The sequence below is a fragment of the Beta vulgaris genome, chromosome 5, assembly GCF_026745355.1.
Source record: "Beta vulgaris subsp. vulgaris cultivar EL10 chromosome 5, EL10.2, whole genome shotgun sequence".
In the NCBI taxonomy this organism is placed as follows: Eukaryota; Viridiplantae; Streptophyta; class Magnoliopsida; order Caryophyllales; family Amaranthaceae; genus Beta; species Beta vulgaris.
The window spans coordinates 66,272,281-66,291,407 of NC_079206.1; the positions used below are offsets into that span (position 1 = coordinate 66,272,281).

The 19,127-nt window shown below is 36.2% G+C and overlaps 3 protein-coding genes and 1 long non-coding RNA gene across 4 annotated transcripts; 2 read left to right on the top strand and 2 right to left on the bottom strand.

Annotated features, from left to right (window-relative positions):
• Window positions 1–570: 570 nt before the first annotated feature.
• On the top strand, window positions 571–3,734 carry LOC104894706 (11S globulin seed storage protein 2). Its single transcript, XM_010680997.2, has 4 exons — window positions 571–962; window positions 1,780–2,051; window positions 2,171–2,626; window positions 3,090–3,734. The coding sequence occupies exons 1-4, from the start codon at window positions 662–664 to the stop codon at window positions 3,480–3,482; spliced, it is 1,422 nt and encodes a 473-aa protein (XP_010679299.1). The 5' UTR covers window positions 571–661; the 3' UTR covers window positions 3,483–3,734.
• Window positions 3,735–4,265: 531 nt separating this feature from the next.
• LOC104894707 (hypothetical protein) lies at window positions 4,266–6,028 on the bottom strand. Its single transcript, XM_010680999.4, has 2 exons — window positions 5,749–6,028; window positions 4,266–5,046 (listed from the first exon to the last, which is right to left on the bottom strand). Exons 1-2 carry the CDS (start codon window positions 5,880–5,882, stop codon window positions 4,722–4,724), a joined length of 459 nt encoding a protein of 152 aa, XP_010679301.1. The 5' UTR covers window positions 5,883–6,028; the 3' UTR covers window positions 4,266–4,721.
• Window positions 6,029–12,316: 6,288 nt separating this feature from the next.
• On the bottom strand, window positions 12,317–15,518 carry LOC104894708 (11S globulin seed storage protein Jug r 4). The gene is made up of 4 exons (XM_010681000.2): window positions 15,148–15,518; window positions 14,489–14,769; window positions 13,571–14,020; window positions 12,317–12,901 (listed from the first exon to the last, which is right to left on the bottom strand). Exons 1-4 carry the CDS (start codon window positions 15,446–15,448, stop codon window positions 12,506–12,508), a joined length of 1,428 nt encoding a protein of 475 aa, XP_010679302.1. The 5' UTR covers window positions 15,449–15,518; the 3' UTR covers window positions 12,317–12,505.
• A 2,850-nt stretch (window positions 15,519–18,368) lies between these two features.
• LOC130591560 (uncharacterized) lies at window positions 18,369–18,854 on the top strand. Its single transcript, XR_008969339.1, has 2 exons — window positions 18,369–18,528; window positions 18,617–18,854. It is a non-coding gene; the product is annotated as an uncharacterized LOC130591560 (long non-coding RNA).
• Window positions 18,855–19,127: the final 273 nt, after the last annotated feature.

Here is a 19,127-nt window from a genome sequence, read left to right on the forward strand (position 1 = left end):
TTTTCAAATCAAATCAGCTTTATCACCACATGCATTGTTTTTTTTTAAAAAAAAGGTAAGAAGAATAACACTATTTCGACCTTGTGAGTTGTGATCTTAAGATTATAAGGTAAATCTAACCAACTACATCAAACAAGTTTAGTAACAACACATAAATATATATAGGACGAGTAGGATTATATGTATGATATACGTAACATTTCTCCATTTCTCTAGTATATATATAATTTATTCCTCAATAACACTGACCTAGGAAAAAAAAAAAAACATACAATTCACAACAAATCAACAATACTTAGTTTGTTTTCTAACATTTTTCCCAAGACCACCTGCATGTATTCATAGAGATTGTTAGGCCTATACAAGCACCAAACTTTAAGCCAACTGTACGATATAAAACAGAATAATTTCGACACCTCTTTAACACCAACAAAATTCTCATGCATGCATGCATGCGTCTCCCACGTTGAGCTACCACCTTACTAACACAACTACAAATTCTCTGCATACCAAACTTGATATGTGGCAACCATGAACCGTTGTTTATGCATATAAAAACCAACTCTAACACACCTCAAAAATTGTCAAAAAACATAATCATCTCACATCTCCTAACTTCTCTTCTTACTTACAATTATTTTTCTAAGTGTGTTTAACAATAATGGGTGGTACCAAGATACTTGTAGCACTGTTTCTTTGCCTCATGGTGTCTTCTACCTTGGGGCAATTCTCGTCGCACAAGAGGCTGAGCTACCAAGCTCAGCAATGCCGCCTTAGCCGGCTGTCGTCGAACGAGCCGAATCAAAGGTTTGAATTTGAAGGAGGATTGATTGAATTGTGGGATGAAAATGAAGAGCAATACCAATGCACTGGTGTTCATGCAATGAGAGTTACTGTTCAACAGAATTCTCTTGCTTTGCCTAACTTTTCTCCTTTCCCTGTGCTTGTTTACATCGAACGAGGTATAATATAATGTCTACACTCTACATATACGTACATGCTTGTTTTTTGTTTTGTTTTGTTGAAAAGTAATTTGTCTAGATTAATAATGCATGCTTGTTACATTCATGCATGGTTGTTGTTTAGTTTGATAATAGTAGTAACATATTGATCCGAACATCAGACTAATAATTTGTATTTGTTGTAGTTTTATAACTATATGCTACATTCATATATGAAAACATATACTTCTGTCTATTCACACATTTCATTTTGACAATATTTTTTTAGTAATATATAAAAGTAAAAACGATCCTATAAAATGATAGTTGGATTTGTTTTAATTTATATTTTCGTTAAATCAACTTTTTATAACTTTATAAATATATAATTAGAGATATTAATAATTAAAGTTGTGCATAAAAGTCATATTGTTGCATTTAGGCCTGTTCTCCTTAGTTTATTTTTAGTACAATTCAGTTTAGTTGTTATCAATTTAATTTAGTTTAATTGTAATCAGTTTAATTGAGTTCGGTTTAACTTCAACTATTTTCTATTAATTATAATTTAATTCATTTTAATTTAGTTCAATTACAATACGTTTAGCTCAGTGTTGTTGCAATCAGTTCAACCCACTTCACTTTTTTTATTTCAAAAAGAACATATGCTTATTTAGAAATATGTTACAATTTTCCCTAAAGTTTAGCATCACCTTAATTATTAATAATAATACTTATATTTAAGGCCATTCTTTTAGAACTTAGCTAAAATTTGATTACCACTCACCAAAAAAGGGGGTAAACTAAGACATGCATGGGGGTGTTCTTATTATAAATGCAGGTGAAGGGATATTGGGAGTGACCTACCCAGGATGCCCAGAAACATACCACTCATCAGGTGGAAGACAAGAAGGATATCGAGGGGAAGAAGAGAGAGGATTTAGCCACAGCAAAGACCTCCACCAGAAGGTTCACCGCTTCAGGCGCGGCGATATCTTGGCCATCCCTCCCGGTGCTGTTCACTGGTGCTACAATGACGGTAACGAAGAGGTTGTTGCTGTCCATGTTGCTGATCTCAACAACCCAGCCAACCAACTTGACCAAAGTTTCAGGGTATGCATATATATGTTAATGTTACTACTTATATACATCAAGGAGGCAAGAAAGAAGTAGAACAATTAATAGTAAAAATTTACCTATAATTTGCAATACTATTTTGTTGTATTATGCAGGCATTCTACTTAGCAGGTGCATCAGAGAATTCAGGACAAAGAGGCATTAGACGTCTAGGAGACAGGCACGGCCAACGGCAATTCAACAACATCCTCAGCGCCTTCGACTCCGAGCTCTTGGCCGAGGCATTTGATGTGCCAGAGGAGTTGATTAGGAGAGTGCAGCAACCTGAGAACCGAGGTTTGATTGTAAGAGTGGAGAAGGGAGAGATGAGAATCCTTGCACCCGAAGGCGAACAAGAGTACGAGTATGAAAGGAGAAGGAAGTATATGGGACTCGATATCAATGGATTGGAGGAGACTATTTGCACCATGAGGTTGCGCCATAGCCTTGACAACCGTAGGGAGGCCGACGTTTTCTCCCGCCACGGTGGAAGGCTCAACATTGTCAATGAGCACAAGCTCCCAATCCTTAGATACTTGGACATGAGTGTGGAGAAAGGAAACATGTTCCCGGTAAACTTATTACCGTCTAAATTTTCTTGTCTCACTTTTTTTTATCATTATATGTGTCACTCGTCATTTTGAATTTTCTGTCTCACATTTTTGTATCATTATATGTGTCACTCGTTATTTTGAATTTTCTGTCTCACATTTTTGTATCATTATATGTGTCACTCGTCATTTTGAATTTTCTGTCTCACTTTTTTGTATCATTATATGTGTCACTTGTCATTTTGAATTTTCTGTTTCACTTTTTCGTATCATTATATGTGTCACTTGTTATTTTGTAGCACACTTAATGAAACAAATATCGACAATAAGATATTTCGTGACACATTTAATGATACAAATAAGTGGGACAGAAGATATTTAGTTCCTTTGTTATTTTTCAGATAGATTTCTTGTGTTGTAGTAGTCCAACACTACTTATAATTAGAAGATATAGTTGCTTAATTTGGTTTCCCTTGGGTTGCAGAACACACTCTACTCTCCACACTGGGCAATCAACAGCCACAGCATCATCTACGTAACTCGCGGCGAGGCACACATCCAAGTAGTCGGACACCAAGGCCAAACCATCATGGATGACAGAGTAAGGGAAGGCGAAATGTTTGTGATCCCACAATACTTTGCAGCAACAGCTAGAGCAGGAAACCAAGGGTTTGAGTATGTGTCCTTTAAGACAACCAGCAGCCCCATGAAGAGTCCTATGGTAGGATATACCTCAGTTTTCAGGGCAATGCCAGTCCAAGTTTTAACGAACGCCTACCAAATTTCGCCGTCGGAAGCTCAAGAGCTTAAGTACAACAGGGAGCACCAAACTTTCTTCCTCCCTTCTGGAAGAGGTGGAAGGAGCACCAGGTTTTAAACAAGGAAAGTGTTTTAGTGTACTACTATCTTTTGTTAATGCTACTTTTGGTGATGACGCTACCTTTCGCTTTATGTTTGTACTTAGAAAAGAGATGGAGGAGTAGAGAGAAAGAGAGAGCTTCTTTTGTTATGTGAAAAGAGGCTACTTTGCTTTAGATGTAATGGCAATGACTTGCTTTAGAATAAGGTTTGTACTAATAAAAATGAGGTTTCTCACTTTCAATGTTAATAAATTTTGGTTTTAGTTTCATCATTTTTTTTTTTGTTGTTGTTATTCTTAATGTATCTTATAAATGATAAACTTATCCAAACTAGGAGTAATTTTTTTTTTTTGGCAAAAGTATCCAATAACTTCAATTACATACTTTGGTTAATCTTAATTAGAATTTACTTTAAAAAAGGCCAAACAACAAAAGGTTAAGAATCTATTTGTTATTGTTTTTTGTTTTCAGTTTTTCTGAAAACTAAAAACCAAAAATTGTAAACCAGATAAAGTGCTTTTTATTTTTCAGTTGTCAGTTTTCAAAATTATCATGTTTTCAATAAATTTGAATAATTCTTTATTCATTATAGGACATATATCATATGACTTTGAAAATCAAAAAACTAAAAAACAGAAAACCACAATAATACCGAACGAGCCCTAATCAACAAATTGTTTGTACGAAACCAAAGAATGAAGAGTACGCACCATATGGTATGGTTCGTATGAACAACAAACAACTTTTGACCAAACATAAAAGGATCATATGAACAGAAACAATTTGTGACCAAAAAAGAATCGAGAAAAAGATTGCAATTTCAAATGAATCGTATGATCAAGTGATCATTTTAACTAATATCCAATACAAGTCAATATGCAAGCTTCATGGGATCTTAGATATCACTTCCAATTTTAAGTGGTGAAATACTCGAAATTAGTCAACATAATGATTGGCATAAAATTCCACATATACAAGAGAAACTCGTTCTACTAGTAAACCTTTTGATTCCTAAATCACTTCATTGACTAACCTTAAAACATGAAACTCACTTCATGTTGAGGTAGAGTCTACATATTAAGACTTAAGAGGTGTCACTCCAAAAATTAATCCCCAAACTTTCTAACTAATATTGACCGTTGTGACTACGTTAGTCACAACGTCCATATTAGACAATCTTTTTGAGACGGAGGTAATACTAGCTACGTACTAGTAGTACTATTACAATTAAAGACTAATTGCGCGCAAATAGAGTTTTAATTACAAGCTTCATTAGCCTTCTTAAGAATTTGGGCTAGTTGGGCCGCGTCCGTCTCAGAGATTAAGCCCTTTAAAAGAAGAGTCTTGACCTCCCAGGCCTTGTAAGGGTAGCCCACTCTTGCATAGGAGTTCAGCAAGGCAGCACTTGATTGCTTCAACAATCTTATATACACATTCTCAACGTCGTCGTTTCGTGTTGCTGCTTCCAATAAAGTCAGATCAAATCTGAACCGTTCAATTGCTCTTGATCCAAATACCTTTGACACCGTTGATCTTTGTGGGACCATGTTTGGCCATTCTTCCCTCCTACTTCCCCAATACCTGGAGCCCCACAAAAGAAACGAGTTAACGAGTTGACTCGGCATAAATTTTTCCTAGTTGAGTCAACTCACATCAACTCGGGGTGATTGAAGGTAGGGAACCGAGTTGGTGGATTGACTCAATGCAAAACAATTCGAGTCGAAAGTAGAAACTGCTAAAATTCGCAAGGAAGTAGCGAATTTAAACAACTTTTATCATACATTCATGTATATCTAGAGTATGGTACAAAGTTTTTTTTTTCTCATTACTAATTTGAAATCCTTACAAAAATTGCATATAGGTGAACAACGCGACAAATAGACATCCACAAGAATTAGTTTATTGGCCCTCGAACAGTAACATAAAAATCGACACGAAAAATTTACATGAAGAGCTTCAAAATGAACAAAAATAGTGTTGAGTATACAATGTACATAAACAGCGCCACAAATAGACATCCACAAGAATTAGTTTATTGGCCCCTCGAACAGTAACATAATAATTGACACGCAAAATGTACATGAAGAGGTCCAAAATGAACAAAAATAGTATCGACATAGTACAGCTAGGTGTATGATGAGTTTACTTCCGGACTTTTCACTAAAACCACCATTACAAAAAAAAAATAACTAGAGCGAATCCATCCGAGTTGACTCAATATCATCAAATTAGAGCATTTCTATAAAATTTGAAATGTAGATAAGAGAAAAAGATAAAGCTTACTGGGGAGTGCATCGTCCTCTGTGTCTAATGAAGAGGAAAGAAGGCCTAGCAGCCATTGAAGAAGATGGAAATAAGCAGCAGCATAGCATCAACAGGAGAACGAGTTGACTCAGTAATTGAACAACCTTCACCATGTCTTTTCACAAAGCTCTTTCTCTCTATCTCTTAAGAAATGTGTAGTATAAAAAGTTTGAACTTTGAACAAATATGAAAAGGAGGTTTTCTCACTTTTATCTGTACACTGTTGACTGTACAGTGATTGGTTTATTTCAAATCTGAGTGAATAAATATGTCTCATCCACTAGCTCTTCTAGTCTTTTCTTACTCATGTTCTGCTTTATTTTAATGAAAAAGTTAAAGGAAGAGTTTCTTATTTTAATCTGGTTCCAACATATAACTTTTCAAATTTTTGTAAATAATGGAAGTAATTTAGTTTTTTTTTAAGTAAACATAATATTGTTTAATACAATAATATGTTGTATAACATATGACACATATTATACTTTCTTGGTCCCATAATATAAGTCATGTTTCCTTTTTCGAATTTATAAATGACGCCATATAATTTTCTAATAACGTCCTAAATATGTATAAAAAATACTGTATTCTTAAATTTTTCATTTTTTTCTCACTTTTCCACATTCCCTCAATTCCCCTTGCCCTTCTTCTTCACATGACCAACCACCACCACCGTCGCCGTCATCTTCCATAATACTCATAAGAGTACTTTTCCTCCTAGAATTATATAAATGGACATGACAGTTCCACCATCACAAATTAAACTTTTAATGGAGTTATTCTTGGTTCATAATAGCAACAGATAAGGTCCGGAGAAGTCCAAAAATATCTCAAAAACAGCCAAAATTGAAGGTTATAATTCACGCTTTCGTACTTTTCCTTGGCCCGAGATCCAGACGCACAAGGTGCCTTCTAAAGACATGGGATGTCATTGGAAATGAGTCAAGTGGCTTACAACGAATATATGGATGCATTTACGTTCATTTTGAGGATATTTTGCATTTCACTAGAAATGAACAAATGCGGTGTTCAAAGACTTTTCGAAGCAATGAAAATGGTGCGAAATACCTGCGCAACGTTACAAGCCACGACAGTTTTCCTAGGAACGTTTCAAGAAAATATGACCATGTCCGAAAAAGTCCAAAAATGTCCCAAAAACAACCAATATTAAAGGTTATAATACGCGCTTTCGTACTTTCTCAGGCCAGAGCTCCAAACGCCACGGGATGCCTCTTAGGGACCTGGGAGGTCATTGGAAAGGAGTCATGTGGCTTGGAACCAATATGTCGATGCTTTTATGTTCATTTCGAGACAATTTTAGGTTTCACGAGAAATGAACAACTGGGGGTATTCAGATTCTTTTCGAGGTAACAAAAATGATGCCAAGCACCCGCGCAATGTTACAAGTCACGTCATCTTTCCTAGCAACGTTTCGGGAGAAAATATGGTCAGGCCTGGAGAAGTCCAAATATGTCCCAAAACAGCCAAAATTGAAGGTTATAATACACGCTTCCGGACTTTCTCGAGGTCCGAGCTCCGAACGCCACAGGATGAGACCTAGCAGAATAGGAGGTCATTGGAAAGGAATCATGTGGCTTGGAACGAATATGTGGATGCCTTTACATTCATTTCGAGGCAATTTTAGGTTTCCCGAGAAATGAACAAATGGGGTGTTTAAAGGCTTTTCGAGGCAACCATAATGGTGCCAAGCAGCCGCGCAATATTACGAGTCACTTCGAATTTCCTAGGAACCTTTCGGGAGAAAATATGGCTAGGCCCGGAGAAGTCCAAAAATATCCTAAAACCAACCAAAATTGAAGGTTATAATGCACGCTTCTGGACTTTCTCGAGGCCCGAGCTTCGAACGCCACGGGATGACACCTAGGAGAATGGGTGGTCATTGGAACGGAGTCATATGGCTTGGAACGAATATGTGGATGCCTTTACGTTTATTTCAAGGTAATATTGGGTTTCACGAGAAATGAACAAATGGGTTGTTTAGAGGCTTTTCGAGGCAATGCAAATTGTGCCAAACAACCTTGCAACGCTACAAGTCACGTCAGCACTCCTAGGAATGTTTTGGGGAGAAAATGTTACTAGGCCCGGAAAAGTCCAAAAATGTTCTAAAAACAGTCAAAATAGAAGGTTATAATACACGCTTTCGGATTTTCCCGGGGTCCGAGATTCGAACGCCACGGGATGCCTCCTAGGGACATGGGAGGTAATTGGAAAGGAGTAATATGGCTTGGAACGAATATGTGGATGCTTTTACGTTCATTTCAAGGTAAATTTGGGTTTTACGAGAAATGAACAAATGAGTCGTTGTTTGGAAGCTTTTCGAGGCAATGCAAATTGTGCCAAACAACCGTGCAACGCTACAAGTCATGTCGGCACTCCTAGAAAAAAATTTTTGGGGAGAAAATTCTAGGCCCGGAGAAGTCCAAAAATGTTCTAAAAACAATTAGAATTGAAGGTTATAATACACGCTTTCGGATTTTCCCGGGATCCGAACGTCGAACGCCACGGGATGCCTCCTAGGGACATGGGAGGTAATTGGAAAGGAGTAATATGGCTTGGAACGAATATGTGGATGCTTTTACGTTCATTTCAAGGTAATTTTGGGTTTTACGAGAAATGAACAAATGAGTTGTTTGGAGGCTTTTCGAGGCAATGCAAATTGTGCCAAACAACCGTGCAACGCTACAAGTCATGTCGGCACTCCTAGAAAAAATGTTTTGGGGAGAAAATATTACTAGGCCCGGAGAAGTCCAAAAATGTTCTAAAAACAGCCAGAATTGAAGGTTATAATACACGCTTTCGGATTTTCCCGGGACCCGAACGTCGAACGCCATGGGATGCCTCCTAGGGACATCGGAGGTCATTGGAAAGGAGTCATATGGCTTGGAACGAATATGTGGATGCCTTTACGTTCACTTCAAGGTAATTTTGGGTTTCACGAGAAATGAACAAATGGGTTGTTTAGAGGCTTTTCGAGGCAATGCAAATTGTGCCAAGCAACCGAGCAACGTTATAAGTCAAGTTGGTAATCCTAGAAATGTTTTGGGCAGAAAATATGACCAAGCCCGGAGAAGTCCAAAAATGTTCCAAAAACAGCCCAAAAACAGCCTAATCTTCGAACGCCACGGGATGCCTCTTAGGGACATGAGAGGTAATTGGAAAGAAGTAATGTGGCTTGGAACGAATATGTCGATGACTTTATGTTCATTTCGAGACAATTTTGGATTTCACGAGAAATGAATAAATGGGGTGTTCAAAGACTTTTTTAAATGGTGCCAAGTACATATGCAACAGGATGCCTCCTTGGGATATATGAACGTTTAAAGTAATGTCGGCTTTCCTACAACATTTAAAGTAATGTCGGCTTTCCTACGAACGTTTCGGGAGAATATATGACCAAGCCCGGAGAATACACGCTTTCGGAGTTTTCGAGGGCCCGAACTACATATGCAACAGGATGCCTCCTTGGGATATAGGAGGTCATTGGAAAGGATTCATGTGGCTTGGAACGAATATGTGGATGCCTTTACGTCATTTTGAGGGAAATTTAGGTTTCACGAGAAATTAACAAATGCGGTGTTCAGAGGCTTTTCGAGACAATGCAAATGGTGCCAAGTACCCGACCAATATTACAAGTCACGTCAGCAATTTTGGGAATGTTTCGGAAAAAAATATGACCATGTTCGAAAAAGTCCAAAAATGTCCTAAAAACAACCAAAATTGAAATGTTATAATACACGATTTCGGAGTTTCTCGGGACCCGAGCTCCGAATGCCAAGAGATGCCTCTTAGGGACATGAGAGGTCACTGGAAAGTATTCATGTGGCTTGGAACGAATATATGGATGCCTTTACGTTCATTTCAAGTCAATTTAGGTTTCACGAGTAACGAATAAATAGGATGTTCAAAGGTTTTTTGAGACAACACAAATGGTTCCAAGCACCGGCACAACGTTACAAGTCACATAGGCTTTCCTATGAACGTTTCGGGAGAAAATATGACCAAGTCCGAAGAAGTCCAAAAATATCCCGAAAACATGCTAAATTGAAGGTTATAATACATGCTTTTGGACTTTGCCGTGGCCCGAGCTACGAATGCCACATGATGCCTCCTAGCGACATAGGAGGTCATTGGAAAGGAATCATGTGCCTTGGAACGAATATGTGGATGACTTTACGTTCATTTCTAGGCAAATTTAGGTTTCACGAGAAATTAACAAATGTGGTGTTCAGAGGCTTTTCGAGACAATGCAAATGGTGCCAAGAACCCGCACATGCAATGTTATAAGTCACGTCGACACTAGCTCATAGGAATGTTTCAGAAGAAAATATGACCAGGCCCGGAGAAGTAAAAAAAAAATGTTCCAAAAACAGCCAAAATTGAAGGTTATAATACACTCTTTCGGACTTTCCCTGGGCCCGAAATCTGAAAGCCACGTGATATCTTCTAGGGCCATGGGAGGTCATTGGAAAGGATTCACGTGGCTTGAAACTTATATGTGGATGCATTTACGTTCATTTCGAGGAAAATTTAAATTTCACGAGAAATTAACAACTGGGGTGTTCAGAGATTTTTTGGGGCAATATAGCGCAACGTTACAAATCACGTCGTCATTTCTAGAAATGTTTCGGGAGAAAATATGATCAGGGCCCAGAGAAGTAAAAAAATGTCACAAAAACAACCAAAATTGAATGTTATAATACACGCTTTCGGACTTTCCCCGTGCCCGAGCTCCGAAAGCCACTGGATGCCTTCTAGGACCATGGGAGGTCATTGGAAAGGAGTCACGTGGCTTGGAATGAATATATGGATGATTTTACATTCATTTTGGAGGCTATTTTTAGTTTCATGAGAAATGACATGAACAAATGGGGTGTTTAGAGTCTTTTTGAGGCAATGCTAATGGTGCCAAGCACACGCGCAACATTGCAAGTCATATCGGTACTCCTAGGAATGTTTCGGGAGAAAATATGACTAGCCCTAGAAAAGTCCGAAAATGTCGCAGAAACAACGAAAATTGAAGGTTATATACACGCTTTTGGACTTTCCCGAGGCCCGTGCTCCGAACACCACGAGATGCCTCCTAGGGACATGGGAGGTCATTGGAAAGGAGTCATGCGGCTTGGAATGAATATATGGATGCCTTTATGTTCATTGCGAGGTAATTTTGGGTTTCACGAGAAATGAACAAATGGGGTGTTCAGAGGCTTTTTGAGGCAACACATATGGTTTCAAGCACATGCAAAATGTCACAAGTCACGTAAACTTTCCTAGAAATGGTTCTGGAGAAAATATAATCAGGCCCGGAGAAGTCCAAATTTGGCCCAAAAAACAGTCATAATTGAAGGTTATAAGTAGTAAAAACTAAAGGTGCCCCAATCCGTTTAAAATTTAGTCGAACTAATACTACCTCTTTTCTTTTTCTATTACAACAATGTTTTTGGACACAATTTTTAAGGATTTGGAACAAATAAGTAGTTTAGCGTAAAAGTAACTCTTTAATTAATTAGAGTAGGAGAGAAATCATCTTTAGAAAATAAAAGCAATTTTACAAGGCAAAGTGAGTAATTAATGATGATTTTAATAAGATAAAGTAAGGGTAATATTGTCAATTAGAGTTGTTTTTGTAACAAAATTGAAATTGTTGCAATAGATGTGAAACTACCCAAAAGAGTAATTATTGTAATATAAAAGAACGGAGGAAGTATATTGTAACCTCGTCTCATGTACGAATCTATAATATCTAAACTTTTGTGTATTATAGGAGCTTTAGTTCTTTACCATTTAATACTACCATGCATCATCTATTCTGAAATAAGTAAGATGTTGATGTAGAATGTGGAATTAAAGAAAGGAAATAGATCGAAACAAAAAAATTGTGACCTATGTGTAGAAAGAGTCGGTCTTATAAGAGACCATCTAATTTAGAATAAAATTAGGCTTTTTTTTTTTTGGTAAGATGAAGGGGATTCACTTGAGGAGGGGGTTATATCGAAAATTACTCAAATGAGTCCTAGCTATGAGGTTCGATCCCTATACCTTAGGGATAACAGATGAGAAGCAATACCACCATTCCACCACATCAACCTCAATTAGGCAACTATTCAAGTTCAACATATATTAAGAAGAGAACATACCACTTTTTGAATACAGTGAATAGTTTAAGCTATGTCGATTAACAAAAGTAAAATTAGCTTGCAACAAGATTTGAATTCGTGACTTCTTGCTATTATAACATGACACAATCACCATCTCAACCAACTTTTAATCATACTTTAAGTGTCCATATTATTATATTTGTATCTTTTAAATGTTAGTTTTTCTTAATATATTTTAATAAAAACATATCAGGTTCCTTAATATATTTGTATCTTTTAAATGCATCAAAATGTTTGTGAATTCAACAAGAGTACATTTGTGATGTGTTCTCAAATTGTTAAATTTAAAAGTGTTTTAATTGAGAATTACCTATAAATATGAGTGTTATTAGATAACATAGGTGTTAAACGCAGGTGAAAAGAGAATCTCTAGATGCATGGAAATGGTCTTATTTACCGAAAGTTAGATTGAGAAACTCTCTACATTGATTGACATGTTTAACTCCAAAGCTCTTAACAAAACACCTTCAAAACAAGGGCCCTTCTAAAGGAGTACCTTTATTTTAACTTATTTTCATCCTAAAAAAAACCTAGACGTACTTTCACATTACATGATACACTTCTTAAGCATCAAGCCTCCTCTGGTAGGCTTGGCCCTCAGAGCGGAAGAGGGTGGTCTCGGATCGGCTGAACTTGAGGCGGTAAGCCTGCTCGCGAGAGATTTGATAGATGTTAGAGATGACTTCCACGGGCATGGCACGAATGGCGGAGGTTCGCCCTGCTAGTGTTTGGATCATGGCATTGTAACAAGTCTTGAAGCCGACCCATTCAAACCCTTCGTCGGTGGCTTGCTTAATCACCGCATAGTTCTGTGGTACCACCACCAATTGGCCTTGTCTTAGCTCGTCGTCGAATACTGAGTTGCCTTGGGAGTTCACAATTTGGATGCGTCCTCGCCCTCGGACACCGTACACTATGGTGTGGGCATTTAGGGTGTAGTGAGGTGCCATTATTCCATTCTGCATGAGATACATATTAACATGCAATTGATCAATATGGGAATACTTATTAGTATGTTATAATGAAGAATTATATTAACTAGTGTATGTAATAATAATTCCGATTGTAGCAATGTTGCCTATTTCCTTGAATTATATATGTTGATAGCATGGGCAACAAAAAATTTATAGGAGTCTTCATGTTAAAGGGTAAAAGAAATTAGGCTTTGTATGAATGTTGATTTTTTTTTTTTATTAAAAAATTCCAACATATTGGCGTGTAAGACATGCATAACATGCTAAGGAAATATTTGGGGTAGGAACCCCTGACCTTAGGGGCCAAGGAGGAACGCTCTACCCACTTGAGCTAACTCCTATCCTTGTATGAATGTTGATTATAAGTGCTTGCAAATTCATCTACAGTATAAAACTCCTTATTTTAGAGGTAACAAAATATTCTATCCCACCTACTTGTACAATTACCTATGCTACTTAATCTTACTGTGCTACTCAATTTTACTTGAGTTACCTGTGCCACTCAATCTTACTTAAGTTAATTTGATCTAATCCTTATTCATATATAGTGTAAAATTGATGTTGATATGATTATCTTATATTATTTCCTATTCTTAGGGTTCAATTTTTGTACTAAGGTGTTAAGAAAAGAAGTGAAAGAAATGAGAAAATTACCCTGTAAAGGACACCCTTCTCAGCACTCAAATGAAGGTAGCTAAGGATGGGGAGGTTGAAGCTGTTAATGCTGGTAAGCCTTCCAGCTTCAGGGGTGTAAATGTCGGCTTTCGACGGGTCGTCGATGTTCTGGCTTAGGCGAGCCGAGCATATGGTCTCCTCCAAGCCATTATACCTTGAGCCACGGCGTTGTTCTCTTTCCTCCCATGACCTGCTTGGTGGCTTGATCACATGCAGACCCTCTTGAACTCGGACGATGTTGCCTCTGTCATCTTGCTCGGCTTGGAGCCTTTGTGCAATCTCCTCACTAACTCCGAAGGATTCCGCTAGGGTCCTGGTGTCGAACCCACTGAATACGTTTCCGGTGCCGCGTTCGCCCCTTTGGCTTTCCCCGGCCCTGTATTGGTGTTGCCCGTGCTCTTGTTGGGGTTTACCAGCAAGGTAGAATCTCTGCAATTATAGATATTAATGATAAAAAATGACAGTGTCCTGAAAACATGAAAAATTCTTCTATCTCACTTATTTATTCGTAACATGTGTCACTCAATCTTATTGGTAAATTTATAATACATACCAATTACTCCAATTATTTGTATCATTACCGGTGCCACTCAATCTTATTGATAAATCTATTGTATTAACACATTTATCCCACTTATTAATTTGTATCATTATATGTGTCACTTAATCTTATTTGTGTCATTACCAGTATCACTCAATCTTATTAGTAACTTTATAATACAGACCAATAATATTGAGTAACACATATAATGATACAGATTTGAACACTCTAAAAATTGTTAGTTTATCAAAAAAGAGTAAATATATATGTATTTGACAAATTATTCATAAGAAAAATATATTGCCATATTGGTTAATTGCTCATAGAATGAAGGATGAAGTGATTATTATTATTACCCTGGGATAGTCCTTGTCAAGTTGGTTAGCTTGGTTGCTGGTGTCAATGAGCACAATAGCAACAAGAGGCTCATCCCCATGATTGTAGGCCCAGTGAGCAACTCCGGACGGCAAGGCGAAAATGTCACCTTGTCGTAAGTGCCTGATCTTCTGGTGCTGGTCTTGGTAGCTACCACCCCTCATTTGGCCTCGCTCCATTCGCTCTTCGCCAAATTGTTGTTGTGACATCGATTCAAACGACTCAGGGCATCCAGGGATCATCAAACCGCTGATTCCCCTCCCTACAATCGGAAAATATAATCATGTGAAATCTTGTTTAATACTTTATTTGGATAGTAATATTAGATGGAAAAGAAAAGGAAGGAAAAGATGGAGCTCTATTTTTCCTCTAAATCTCTCCAACTTAGGATAAAAAACTAGGTATTAGGTCCGAACTATGCCTCGAATAAGAAAATTTTCAGCTATTAATATTATACTTTGAGATGATAACACTAAATATTACTTGATTTAGTGGTTAAAATTTTAACATATAAACTTGAAGTTATGAGATCAAATCCTACACTATGCAATTTCCAATTCTTTTTAGCAAATTTGGGGGAAAAAAGATGTGATGATGCATGCATGCAAATGATATGCTATTCATTAATAAAATGTCTCACCTTGCTCAATGTAAATGAGCTCAGGACCAGAAGTAAAAGAAGGCAAAAGGAGACCATTAGGCTCAATGGTGCGCCTAACAACAGACACACCGGAGCATTGGAACTGCTGGTCCTGAGTGTCCCATACCTCAGTTAGCCCTCCCTCGGCCTGAATCCGGTTCGTCGGTTCGAGGGCGGTTAGCCGGTCGAATTGGCACTGGTTGCCTTGTTTAGTGATCCTTCCTTGGCCCATGCAGCCATTGAACAACACTAGTAGTACTAATGAACAGTTTAGAAGAAAAAATGTTGTAGACTTAGCCATTTTTGTAGACCTTTGTGTTTTGGAGGAGAGAAAATGAAACAATAATAAGTGGCGAATTGAAAATGTATGTGTTTGAGGGTGGTTTTATAGTAGAATTGAGAGAGATTTAAGAGTGACACATAAACATATGTTAAGGTAAAAAAATTTGCAATTTGGCCATTCTTCAGTTTGCATGGCATTGAAGCCTTGCTTTTGTTACACCTAATTCCTGTAAATTTTAGCAAGTGGCTGGTTTTCCACTGTGTTATATCATGACTTATATGCATGCACACTGTTGTGTGCATGGACAGAATCTAACGGGTGGAATAAGATGTTTTTTATTGCCTTTGTTGCTATGTATATTTTTTTTCTTGTTTGTATGTTGTTAATGTTTAGTTTTAGCTACATGAGGCTCATAACAATTAGCAATACATTGTAGCAACTTATATTAGACGTGGGAATTGAAGCAATTGAGTAGGGTTTGGACTTTGGTTCGAGTTATTAAATTGGGGTGATAAGTTATTCAATTTATATTGTTATGTTTTGATTCCAAATTATGTTTTAACTAATGATATAAGAAAATTAATTAAATCATAATTATACGGTGTTTCATTTTTTCGGTAAGAAAATCAATACGATCAGTTTTTGTATAATATAATCATTATCCTGATATAGTTAATTTTCGTATGATATAGTCAGTTTTTTTTTTCCTAATGAAGTCGGTTTTTGTGTGATACATTTAGTTTGGGTGCACAAACACAACCTGGTCTACCCAAGACGTTTTCTTGAAGAAAATGCTCCAGTTTTTACCAGCTTAATAATAAAATATAGTGAAAGTATTGGGTCAGACCGTCTGACCCAATAGCTTCCGTCGGACGGGCCTGGCCAAAAAAAACGCGCGGGCTTTCCTTTTTTTTTCATATTTGTTTTGTTGATCAGCAGTTTGTTTATTTTTAGAAAAAACATATAACGGTTATTAGGTCATTATCTTTTTTCGATTTTGAAACTGTTTTTTGGATTTCTGCTTGATTCTCGCTAGTTTTAAAACTGATTCTTCTTCATTTCAAAAACCGAATATATTATTTACTGATTATTTCTAGAATTTTTCTGCTCCTCTGCTTCTCTGCTTCTCTGCTGTTGAAACTTAGCGTGTTTTTTTGTTCATAATCCATTACATTTGCATCGCAAATATGGTGAAGAGGATTAGAAATGATGATTCTAGGTATAATTTCGTTTGTTTTTGCTGTAATTTTTTTTTTGTTTTCAAAATTTGAGCGTTTTTGTTGTTGTAATTGTAATGTAGCCCGAAGTCGAAGAAGGTGAAGAGTCTTGGATCTTCAGGAAAAATTTGGCAGTGTCTACTGCTGGGAAGAAGAAAGAGAAAGATGGTGATTATGATCCAAGGTAGATTTCAAGTTCTTAGAGTAGTTTAGTATTTTTTTTTTCTATTTTTGAATGTTTTCAGTTTATCAGAGTATTTATTTCATTTTTTAGGTTTGTGTTTCAGTTTTTGTTGTTTTATACAGATTTTTCAGTTGTTGTTGTTTTTCAGCTGATATTTATATATTCTTTCAGTTGATTATAATATTCTTTCAGTTGCTACTTGTATTCTTTTAGTTGATGTTGTTTTCAGTTGATATTTATATTCGTTCAGTTGATTCTTGTATTGTTTCAGTTTATTCTTATATTTTTTCAGTTGATTTTGTTTAGCAAATAAGTCTAACTGAAGAGCAAATAAGTCTAAGTGAAGAGTTAATAAGTCTAACTGAAAAACTAAATAAGTTTAATTGAAAACTAAATAAGTCTTAGTGAATCAGTCTAACTGAAGAGTAAATAAGTCTAACTGAAGAGAAAATAAGTCTAACTGAAGAGTAAATAAGTCTAACTGAACACTTAATAAGTCTAACTGAATCGGTCTAACTGAAGAGTAAATAAGTCTAACTGAAGAGTAAATAAGTCTAACTGAAGCGTAAATTAGTCTAACTGAAGAGTTCATAAGTCCAACTGAAAACTAAATGACTCTAACTGAACACTTAATAAGTCTAACTGAAAACTAAATAAGTCTAACTAAAATCTAAATAAGTCTAACTGAAAACTAAATAAGCCTAACTGAAAACTAAATAAGTCTATCTGAAAAACAAACAAGTCTATCTGAAGCACTATATAGACTAGCTGAAAAAGAACAAGTCTATCTGAAGCACTTTGTATACTAGCTGAAAAACGAACAAGTCTATCTGAAGCACTTTATATACTAGCTGAAAACCAAACAAGTCTATCTGAAGCACTTTATATACTAGCTGAAAACCGAACAAGTGTATCTTTAGCACTATATTGACTAACTGATAAAAGAAACAAGTGTAACTGAAGTAATGTAAATTTTCAATGAAAATTTTAAGTGTAATTGGAATAGAATGAAATGAAAAATAATTATACTAAATGAAATAATAAGGACTAGCTGATAAAGCAACAAGTTTAAGTGAAGCACAATAATGAAGTTACTTTGAATGACTGTAGAGAGTATCTGAGAAACAAACAAGTCTAACTGAAGCACTATATAGACTATCTGAAAAATTAACAAGTCTAACTGAAGCAGTATATAGACTAGCTGAAAAATAAACAAGTCTAACTGAAGCACTATATAGCTATCTGAAAAACAAACAAGTCTAACTGAAGCACTATGTAGACTAGCTGAAAAATAAAGAATTTACTTTGAAGGACTGTAAAGACTAACTGAAAAATAAACTAGTCTAACTGAAGCACAATCTATATAAGCTGAAATGCAAACAAGTCTAACTGAAGCACTATATAGACTATCTGAAACACAAAGAAGTCTAACTGAAGCACTATATAGAGTACCTTAAAAATAATCTAGGCCATTGTTTCAGTTGATGTGTTGTTTAGTTATTAGTATTCTTCATGATCTTTGTATTTTTTCAGTTGATGCTTTTTTTTTCAGTTAGTTTTATTGTTTGATTAAACTTTCTTTCTTTCAGATGTGATAAATCCTTGTCTAAGAAGAAAAGCAAATCTGATTTATCACCAATCAAGTTTTCATTTTCAAGATCTAATCCCGATCAACAGAAAGACACATTTGATAGATCGTATGTTTTTTTCATTATTCTCCTTTTATATTATATGATTGTGTTTTTTTTTTTATGTTTTAAAGTTATTTTTGTTCACTTTTGTTAGGAATTTCACTGAGCAAGAAATAAAGTCAATTAATCTACAAGTATTGTCAGACTATTCCCATTTAAATGAAGTGGTTAGTAATTTGAGTGATGAGCAAAAAAGAGACATTAGGGATATTGGGTTTGGGAGTCTCTTAGATATTAGGATAAAGAAGTTTTGTCCTAATCTGAATTTGGAGGTGTTGTTAAATTACAATGCATCTGGAATGATGTTTTCAACAAAGAATGGTAAACTGATTTTTAATAAGTTTACCATTAGTGATGTTTTGGGGTTACCTGTGTCAGATAGAGCAGTAGAGGTTATAGATGATGACGCCTTTAGGAGGAAAGGTAGTCAGATAGAGGCTGGAAGTGCCAGGAAGGATTGGCATAGGTTTCTTGGTATTTCTGATCCCAAGAAGGTATATATTGGTAGAAAAAATTGGGATGATTTGTTTAAGAAATATGAATCCGGGGATGATTTCAAGAAGTTATTTGTGATCTTTTCGTTGTCGAAGCTTCTATGTCCTATA